This window comes from Gavialis gangeticus, unplaced genomic scaffold, assembly GCF_001723915.1.
Source record: "Gavialis gangeticus isolate Ggan-Ray unplaced genomic scaffold, GavGan_comp1, whole genome shotgun sequence".
In the NCBI taxonomy this organism is placed as follows: Eukaryota; Metazoa; Chordata; order Crocodylia; family Gavialidae; genus Gavialis; species Gavialis gangeticus.
Window position 1 is genome coordinate 1,913,489 of NW_017729016.1, and position 10,272 is coordinate 1,923,760.

The 10,272-nt window shown below is 51.6% G+C and overlaps 1 protein-coding gene across 1 annotated transcript; it reads left to right on the forward strand.

Moving 5' to 3' along the window:
• On the forward strand, positions 1 to 10,042 carry DRG2 (developmentally regulated GTP binding protein 2; the record flags this gene model as incomplete). Its single annotated transcript, XM_019512573.1, has 13 exons — positions 1 to 25; positions 1,270 to 1,430; positions 2,242 to 2,331; positions 3,501 to 3,561; positions 4,793 to 4,883; positions 5,293 to 5,365; positions 5,480 to 5,570; positions 5,909 to 6,006; positions 6,634 to 6,710; positions 7,291 to 7,379; positions 7,872 to 7,930; positions 8,520 to 8,573; positions 8,658 to 10,042. Coding segments are annotated over 13 exons (1,056 nt in total), but the record flags the coding sequence as incomplete, so codon positions are not given.
• Between the last annotated feature and the right edge of the window lie 230 nt (positions 10,043 to 10,272).

Sequence of the window (10,272 nt, forward strand, 5' to 3'; positions counted from 1 at the left end):
ATCGCCCGCACGCAGAAGAACAAGGGTGCGGCTCCCCCTTCCACCTCTCAGGCGGTGCCGCACGTGCCAGCGATCCTCGTGGCGGTGCCCAGGGCCCCGCGGCTCCCGCGCCCGCCCGGGACTGGCGGCGAGCGGGGGGGTCCCGGGCAGGCCCCGCTGGGGCCGGTTCAGTGGGCGCATGGGTGATGCGGCTCCGCCGTCGACAGATTCGTCAGCGGCGAGCAGGCACCGGAGATGCGCCGCTTACTCCAAGGCGCCCCTCCGAGTAACTAGAAACAGCGGCCGCAAACCGACGGAGATTTAGACGGGCGTCTTCACCACGAGGGCGGCCAGAGTCTGGGACGGGCTCCGGGGGTGCTTGCCCCGACCCGGGGGTCTTGGAGAGGAGACCGGACAAGCTCCTGGCTGCGGGTGTCTGACGCCAGCGCTCTCCCCTGCCCAGGGAAGGGGTCGGACTCGATGACCTACTGAGGCCCCTTCTGACCCCAGTATCTATGAAATCTGCAGGCCGGGTCTGGCACGTAGGCTGGATCTCGGACACTGCTGTGCTGGAGGGCTCAGGGATCAGGAAATTCAGGTTGGAAGGGAGCTCGGGAGGTCATATCGAGTCCACCCCCCTGCTCCAAGCAGCACCAGCCCCAGCTACGTCCTCCCAGCCAAGGCTTTGTCTAGCCGGGGCTTAAACACCTCCAAGGATGGAGAGTCCCCCACCTCTCTGCATAGCCTGTCCCACTTCTTCACCACCCTTCTCCTGAGAGTTTTGCCTAATGTCTGGCTGAAACCTCCCTTGCTGCAGCTTGAGCCCATTGCTCCTTGTCCTGCCATCTGTCCCCACTGAGACCAGTCCAGCTCCATCCTCTCTGCAGCCCCCCTGCAGGGAGCTGAAGGCTGCTGTCAGATCCCCCCCAGTTTTGTTTTCTGCAGACTAAGTAAGTCCAGCTCCCTCAGCCAGTCCTGTGCAGGGGGGCACATCTCCCCAAGGAGGGGAGAGACCGCCTGCCTAAAGCAAGGGAAGAAAAGCACGGAGCCCCAGAGCCTGCAGGAGTCCTCCCACCTTTCCCTGTTCCGGGGCTTCTTAAAGCAGCACCTGCCTTTGTTTCTGCCTTTCCTGCAGAGCCAACCTGTCACCAGGGCTAATGGACAGTGAATAGTTAACGCAGTGCAGCCCATTCTGTGCTTTTATGTCCCAAATACTTGGCTTGCTCAGAGGTCTGGTGCTGTCCCTGGCTGTTGAGTTACTAACCGCTGGGTTTTTGTGGGGGGTTTCAGCTACGGAGTATCACCTTGGTCTGCTGAAGGCAAAGTTGGCCAAATACCGAGCGCAGCTGCTGGAACCCTCCAAATCCTCTGCGGGGAAAGGTGAAGGCTTTGATGTGATGAAATCTGGAGATGCCAGGGTAGCACTGATCGGCTTTCCCTCTGTGGGTAAGGTCAGTGAGTATCAGAGTGGACTGTCCAGCACGCGCCCCCCCCACTTCTCCTGCCTTTGTCATCCCGTCTTTCTCGGCTTGTCTTGTTGCCAGCTCTGCTCGCTTGCCTTTCTGTGTATTTTAACTTTTCAAGGGCTGGTCACAAACGAATGGGAAAGACGTGACTCAGTCTCTGAGCCGTGAATGAATAAACCTTGCGGATGCTTCCTTGTTCTTCTCTACCTCCTCCCCTCAACCCCCACAAGGCTGCTTGATGGAGCCCCAAACCTTTCTGTTTGTTCCCATTCAATGCCTGCACCACTGACAAATTTGTGAGACTTGCCTGGTGACTGACATTCTAAAAGCAGGGTATATCTCCACCTTACAGGCTAACTAAATACAATCCAGAGAGAGCACAAGCTTTCCTGAACTCAAGTTAGCTTCGTCCAATGCTGTGAAGGGACAGCATAGAGCAGAGTATAAAGTGTTGTGAGCGATCAGAATGCAGTCAGTGGGGAAGGGAGAGTGCTGAGAGGCAAACAAGCAGTAACCTGCAGGAACAAAGGGGTCACAAAAGCTGCTCCAGGTAGTCAGCTAAGAATCTGTAGTCCCTGTTTTAACCATACATGTTCTAAAGAACATGCTGAATGTTCCATCCCTCTACAGTTCCCATACCCCATATAATCACAGCACGTGGCTTTGAAAACTAAAGTAGGTTCCTCCCCAGCTGGGTCTGGCAGTTAATGATGCACATTTTTGCCATCAGTCTTCACACAGTCACTGGTGCTACTGGTTGTTTATCTGTTTGAAATGCTGATCTCTTCCTTTTCAGTCCACGTTCTTGAGCCTAATGACCTCCACAGCCAGCGAAGCTGCCTCTTACGAGTTCACAACACTGACGTGTATTCCGGGTGTCATAGAAGTAAGTGCAATTCCTTTACCACTGACATAGTTAGGCAGAAAATTGTAAGCATGTGGAGCTGCACGTGTGTCTGCATACATATGCCACTTCGACCTACAGAGGCTAAGATGCAGGTGCATCCAAAGGCCCCTACTCCACAGCTGACTGCATCTGGAAGGTGTTGGAAAGCCTGTGATCATCAGCCGTGTTGAGTCTCTTGGAGCTGGCCATGCTGAGTCAGAGCTCTCAGAGGCAGTGTTCCTCCTTCAAGACTGACAGCCTGCCTTGCAGGCATGGCTTCTGCAGTTAGACTGACCATAGAGCAAATTCAGATCCTCAGCTGAATTTTTTATACCAGCTCTTGGTGCCATTGACCAGATGGCTGGAAGCCTTGACAGATTTGTTTTTAATGATGCTTTAAAGCAGGCAATCTGTGCTATAATCAATTTGGAAGAGAAAACAGGCTGGCTCCTATCCTTGAGGGGTTTTATTGCTGGTGCCCCAACCACCCATCGGGTAAGAAAATTGTAAAGAGCCTTAAACTGAAAAGCATCTGGGGATAATGCAGATGCAGGGATCAAAACTGAAGGGGAGTTAAAGATCAAACTTGATGGCCATAGAAGCTGGAACACACTCACAAATCTGAGCCCCCTGCCTGCCTTTGCTATGCTGCATAGTTAGATCACTTAGGATTTTACTGCTGCTGTGGATTTGCCTGCTCCAAAAAGCAAGTGACCTTTAGCCTCGAGCAAAAAGAGCACTTCTGTTACTATATTGCATTAGAACTTGCGGCATGATTTAATGGCTCTGAATCCAGCCGGGGGCAGCAGTGTTCACTTAGCTTCTCTGACTTGTTAGACCAGTGTTATCTGGCCCATGGGCTCCCCCACGAGTCCAGAAGTTCAGTGGTGGGGGAGTGGTGACAGCATTAATTGCTGCAGCTTCAGAGGGAGGGAGAAGTGGAATTTCTGTGAAGCTATCAAAACGGTTCAATGGTCAAATCTCTGCAAATTTTTTTCCTGCTCCAGGGAGCTGTGAACTGACTGAGCCAGACTGCGAGTTGCCCTCTTCCTGCTGCAGCTTCCTTGATTTCGTACATGGGCATTTTGTTTAGCTCCTTGCTCAAGGCTAAAAAGGCAGGTGTCTTGGAGGGTCATGTTAAATCTTTCCTATTTCTGCTTCTTCTGCAGTACAAAGGCGCAAACATTCAGCTCTTGGATCTGCCTGGGATCATCGAAGGAGCTGCACAAGGTGGGCTGGCACTGGCATTATGGTCATTATTAGTATGTGTGAAATCCCCGTGTTTCCAGACTTGCCAGTTCGGCCCTGAATTCCCCCAGGCTGACAGCCCTGGGGTCTTGGATGCAAGGCACGATAGCTGCGGAATTTCTGGACACACAGAAGCCTGCATACATTGCCGGAGATGCTGCTTTCGTAGTTAGCTGGCTTCTGCTCCAGCATTCACCTTTTGGCAGGAATGCTAGTCTTGCTGATATTCAGGAAGCCATGGGTAGTGGTCACTAGAGAGAGAAACTGGAGGAGAGGCTGAAGGGTAAATTGAGCCAAGTAACAGGATTAACTCTCCTCTCTGGGTTTTGTTGGCTAGTTTGTTTCCTTGACTTAGGAAAAGGAGTTAATCCTGCTTCTCTCCTCCTGCAGTGTCTAATGGAGTCTTGTTAGATGTATAAATGTCTCCTGACGTTTGGTTCTGACTAGAGTGGTGCTTGAAAGGATGGAGGGTTCTTAACTCTGTCTGGTCCAAGCAGATTGGCACTGTGGCTTGGGGCTGGGTAGCTTGTCTGTCACATGGGAGCAGACCAATGCATGTACGCTAGGCATGTGTGCACTGTAGTCAAGGGCATCGCTGTGGATCATGTGGACATGGGAGATAAGTTTCAACCAGCTGTTTTGGTGCTGATAGCAGAGCTGTGACAGCACTGAGCTCAGCGGCGACTGGGTAATGCCCTGGCAGCAAGCCCATGCTGAGCTCCCTGCTACAGCTACACCGCCACCTACTTAAAAGCCGCCTCTGCTATATCTGAACACTGCAGCCACCCATTTCAACTGTCACATGGGCATCCCCCTGTCTGCTGGACTTGGCATGCTTCCCCAGCCTGCCGGCAGAGGGAGTTGTAGAGCATCCAGCCTGTACATCCTTTTCTTCCTGCTCCCACCCAATGTCCAGCCCCTTTAAGGTCTATCTGCGCTGTTCTCTCTGTGGGTCTAGGCATCAAGCTGTGGCTTTGTGTTCTTGTCTGACTGCAGCATGTTTCAGTCCATGGTCATGTCCAAGGGCCTTAGCCCTGCCCACACAACACCCGCCCACCAGGAGATTACAGCCAGCACAGGGGTGTAACAGCAAAGCACAGTTCGTTTGTGGTTTCTAAGAAGTTTCATCTGAGGAAGTCTTTGAGTTTCATAAAGCTGTAGCTGTTCTGCCCTGTTCTCCTCCCCGCGGTGTAACCTTTTCCTTCCTTTGCAGGGAAGGGGAGAGGCCGTCAGGTGATAGCCGTGGCCAGGACTGCGGATGTTGTCATCATGATGCTGGACGCTACAAAGGGTGAAGTCCAGAGGTGAGGGCCTGGAGTGCTGGCTAATAGGCTGCTTTCTGCAGGACCAGGCCACGTAGATCAGTGGAGAACGCCAGTTCTCGGACATGTGGGCTGCGCATGGGATGGAAACGTGGTGCTTGAGACCTTGGGTGGAAACACCTCCTAGGTAACTTGGGGGTAGCATTTATAGAGCTCAGACTTTGTGGTTGGATGTTCATTAGCACAAGGCTAATGGTTCATGTACAGGTGTCTTTACATCTTCCTACCTAGGCTGTAGTCTTTGGGTCCTGAGCAGATCTTATGCTTCAGGGGAGGGCTTCTGTCAGAGTTGCAATAAAGATCCAGGTGAAGGTGCTCCACACCAAAGCTCTTGTCCCTCTTGCTGGGCCGAGCCCTGTGTAGCAGGAGCTAATCCTCAGCGTCCCTGCAGGTGTCTCCTGGAAAGGGAGCTGGAATCTGTCGGAATCCGCCTGAATAAGAGCAAACCAAACATCTACTTCAAGGTGAGGCTTTTCAGGTGCAGTCTGTGCTGTGTTCTTCCTCCCCTTTGTCTCCACTGAGCAGAGGGGCTCTAAACTCTGGCTGAATGTTCAAGTTTCTTTGTTCCCTTCATGCAGCCAAAGAAGGGTGGAGGCATCTCCTTCAACTCGACAGTCACACTGACACAGTGCTCTGAGAAGCTGGTGCAGCTCATTCTCCATGAATACAGTATCCTTTTGCACAGAGTCCAGGCTGGGGCCACCTCAGTTGACTGAGATCCCATCCCTCCAATTAGCAGCTGGCTGGGCAGAGATAAGCTAGGATGGAGGCCTGATTGCATCTCCAATGCTGACTGCAGAGCACATTGATCATGATGATGTGGTGGCCAGATACAGTATTAAAGCTCTTGATGATATAGTTAAGAGCAGTAGGTCAGGGGAGAGAAAGCCTGCCCCTCTTTCACCACCGCATACCCCTATGTGGCACCAGTGAGTCAAGCCTAAGCAAAGGCTGCCCTCGGTGTTGAGGCGAGCGAGTATTTTCTGCCTTAACGATGCCCACCTCAGAAATCTTCAATGCTGAGGTTCTGTTTCGAGAGGACTGTAGCCCTGATGAGTTCATCGACGTGATTGTTGGCAACAGAGTCTACATGCCGTGCTTATACGTGAGTATCCCAGAGACCTCCTGATTTCTGTGTCGCTAGGGGGGCCCTAGAGATTGAGGCACCTCAGTATCTAATGTCCTTGACCCTGAATATGCCTTATTTTGAGACAGTTGGATTTGGGGTTAATCGCAGAGCTTCTGTGTCACAGGATACGGTGTCATGTACTTGGTGCCATCCAGTGCCCTTGTGTGGCTGGTCACGTGATTGATGTAGCCAGTTGTATGCCTGATAGCTGCTCAAACGTAGGATAGGGGCTTGTGTTTTGGGGGCTGAAAGTTCTTTTTGGTTTGTCGCTGATGACTATAGTGTCTCGGCATATCCAGCTCTGGTAGGTGACAGGTGCACTGCACATCTGGAGGGCTTCATTGGATAAAGTTCTGCTCCTTCTAATTAAAACCAGGAGGCTAAAGAACAAAGTGCTCCAGGTTGACCCCAAAGATAAAAACATTAACGTAGGAAAAGGTACCAGTTCATTCGGCATCTGAGTTTCTGACCATCCCCCCCTCGATGATGTGGGGAGTCGTATTCTTATGCTGGGCCCTGGCGTCTCTTCATTAAGCGGCTGGCAGGCTTAGCAGTGCAGCTCCTTCTGTGTGTGCTAGTGATGGCATTTCCTTTCTGAATCAGGTTTACAACAAGATTGATCAGATCTCCATGGAGGAAGTTGACCGCCTGGCTAGGAGGCCCCACAGCGTCGTGATCAGGTATGAGCTTGCCAGTGTGCTGAGCTGTCCATTTGAGGAGCTCTGCTCTGTTATTAACAGGTAGGCAATCGCTTCCTTCTGTGAAAAGGCAGACGCAAGCTTGAACTAGCCAGGTCTCCTGGCTTATTCAATAAGACCTGGCGCTATCTCTGTCTGGGGGCCCTGCCACTTCTAGGCTAGCTTCCTTTTTGAAAGCAGGTTTTAGTTCCTTCTGTAAGTTCTGCCTCTGCTAGGCCTTCTGGAAAGCTTCCCTGTGTCACCTAGCACTTCATAAGCTTCTCAGCAGGGTTTCTGTGGACTCCAGAGGAGAGGGGCATGACTAATTTGGTAGCTGACCAATTCCCTCCTTTGTATTCCTCCCCCCTCAGCCGATCAAGGACAGAAGGAGTATTTTATTTGAGAGAAGAAAAGTTGCTATTTCATGCGAGCTTGTCTGCATTTGCCTGGAGTCAATGGGTGTAGAAATGGTTGCCCTCCCACCCTTTGCTCTGCTGGGAGGCAGGGGGCTATGCAGTGGATAGGCTAGGTTAGGCAAGTGAGTGCAAAGAGAAAGAGTCAAAATGTTGGTGGTGTCTTGCAGCTGCGGAATGAAGCTGAACCTAGACTACTTGCTGGAGAAGCTGTGGGAATATCTGGCGCTTACCTGCATCTACACAAAGAAGAGAGGACGTAAGCCAGCACAGCAGTCGGGAGTTTGGCAGGGCCCTTCAAAGCCCCAGTGGCAGCTGGTGCCCAGCTCTTGTTGGCTGTCAGGGGTGTTGGGCATTGGGCACCACACTACCCAGAAGTTTCTGCTCTCTTGGGGCATCGGCAGTGGGTTACACTGTCCCCAGTACAGGGAACACTGCTCCATTCAGACTCAAAGTTGCCCCTGTCCCTTCACAGCTCTTGTCTTTGTGCCTCGACAGTACAAGAGCTGAACCGCAGCCAGGTTTTGCCCTGGGGGGTTTTCATCTTGAACCAACCTCTCCCCATTTTCAGGGTCCCTCCTAGCATTAATTAGGCAGCAGCCTTGACAAGATCAGTCAGGTGGCAGGAGGAATTGTGGGGGAGGGCTTGAGCTGTCCATAACCAGTGCACTGCCTGATTGTGTTGGCTTTTTTAAAATCTAGCTCTTGGGTGAGTGGTGCTATTCTCTCCCTCTTGTTCTGTGCTGTGTAGAGAGACCAGACTTCACAGATGCCATCATTCTCCGGAAAGGGGCTTCTGTAGAGCACGTGGTAAGTAAAAAGATGTTAAGAACTTACTGACTCCAATCAGATGTCTTACCCAAGCCTGGCAGTTGGACTCTGCATATTTCAGGTGGTCTGTGACAAGCCCTGGTGCATGCGGTGATGTTCTGTGGTCCTGCAGGCTGTCTTTAGTGTGGCCTACCTAGTAAGATCCATAATCAGGAAGGAGATGCTTAAGAGTCTGACCAAAGGAAAGGGAACAAAGCTGCAGTAGTATGCTTACCTACTTCCAGGGCCTCGCTCAATGGAGCTACTGCTGCAGTGCTTCCTGTGAGAATGTTTTGTAGGCTGTGATTCTAGTGCATTTGTTTTATTTTGGCCACAATCAGAAATACCCCTCCCGGGCACCTGTTGTAAGGTAGTGGGGACCCATTGTTTCTAGCACCTAGATGTTACGTGTGGAGTGCCACAGGGACTAGGAGGCTTGTAAGATGTTGACAGGAGTTCCAAATCAGATTCTCAGCTGGTCCTGTAACACAATGATGGGCAGGCTGTGAGAACCTGGATAAAACAGAAGCCAGTATATAGCGAAGCAGCTGCATCATTTAACTCTGTCCATCCATCTGTCTTATTGCAGTGCCATCGGATCCACAGGTCGTTAGCCAGCCAGTTCAAATATGCCTTGGTGTGGGTAAGTGTTCGCCAGTCACTGACTTGGATTTCCTTGTGTCCCTTTCTGACGCGTTCCAACCCTTGGCTTTTTTCTGGTTCAAAGGGAACCAGCACAAAATACAGCCCTCAGAGAGTAGGATTAACCCATATGATGGAGCATGAAGATGTCATCCAGATTGTCAAGAAGTAGCCCTCTGAGCTTCTGTTCACCGGTGCCTGACCTTGTCCACGTCTGGAAAATCAGAGCTGACTTCTCGTGACCACATCCAAGCCGGCAGCAGACTGACATGCTCCAGAGCCACCAGGGCTTCAGCAAAACTTGTTCCATGGAGACAGGGAGAGACAAGGAAGATGCTAGTACCTGGCGGGGCTGGGGGCGGGGAGGGTTTTCCCACCTGGGGACATTTCAGGCCAGGCAGCTCATTGCGTCTCTGGATGCTGAACCACAGAGCCTGTTCTTTTGCAGCAAAACTCACCCCCACAGCTTTCTACACCTCCATGGACTTCGCATGCGTCCGTGTGTTGCACCTGCCGACAACTCCTCTGGTCAGGCAGAAACCTGCATGCAGATGTGACTTTGCTCCAGGGTGTTGATGCTAGACAGGAAGTCCATCGCCTCCCATTTGCACCTGCTTGTGTCTCTTAATCTAGGCACACATTTAAAGTGAGAACAAAACTGTCCCTTCCCAGCTCCTCTGATTCCAGCCCCACTGCAATTCACAGCTGTTCTGGCTTCCTCCTTCACCATCTCAGCAGGTTGGGGCTCCCGACTCTCATGTCTGAGAGAACTTTTGAAGGTCCCTCCTTACCAAGGACACTTGCTGGCCCCATGATGTGGCTTCTAGGATGCCCTGCTTCAGTCCACTGTGCTGAGAGATGAATAATGAAACCCATGGAACAAACGCATCTGCTTTTCACCAAGATGCAGCAGGGACATCTAAGAAGAGCTCCAAGGCCTGGAGAGGCTTCACTTCTGTCCACATCATGGGTCAGAGAGCTGCTGTTGGGGATCCCCTCCACAAGACCACTCCCTCCCACATGTTCTCTTTGCTGCCTTCTTCCCAGATACTAGAAAACCTTTTGTCTCCCAGTCATGCATCAGCTCATCTGAATTCCAGCTGGAACTGTTCAAGCTTGAGGAGCGTCTGTGCAGTGGGATATATTTTTGGTTAAAACAAATAATGCTGCTTCTTGGATGGAAATCTTCCCTCAGCCATCTGGGGCTCTCTGATCATGCCGCCTCATTACGTCTCATTGCTGAACGGTTTATAGTGCCTGATAGAGACTGGCTCTTTCTCTCCATGAGCAAGAGCTTCCAATAGCTTTGAGTTACTTTCACAATAAAGTGACTTTAGTCCAACGCAGGATTCTTAACCATGACTAATTTGGTAGCTGACCCTTTCCCTCCTTTGTATTCCTCCCCCCCAAGCCGATCAAGGACGGAAGGAGTATTTTATTTGAGAGAATAAAAGTTGCTATTTCATGCGAGCTTGTCTGCGTTTGCCTGGAGTCAATGGGTGTAGAAATGGTTGCCCTCCCACCCTTTGCTCTGCTGGGAGGCGGGGCTATGCAGTGGATAGGCTAGGTTAGGCATGTGAGTGCAAAGAGAAAGAAATTCAAAGATTGTCCAGGGACCAAGCCACAAGGGTGACAGCTCTGCCTGCCACCTGTCCCCTTAGCGGCTTTGCTCACCCTTGCAGGGCGGAGCGAGACTGGAG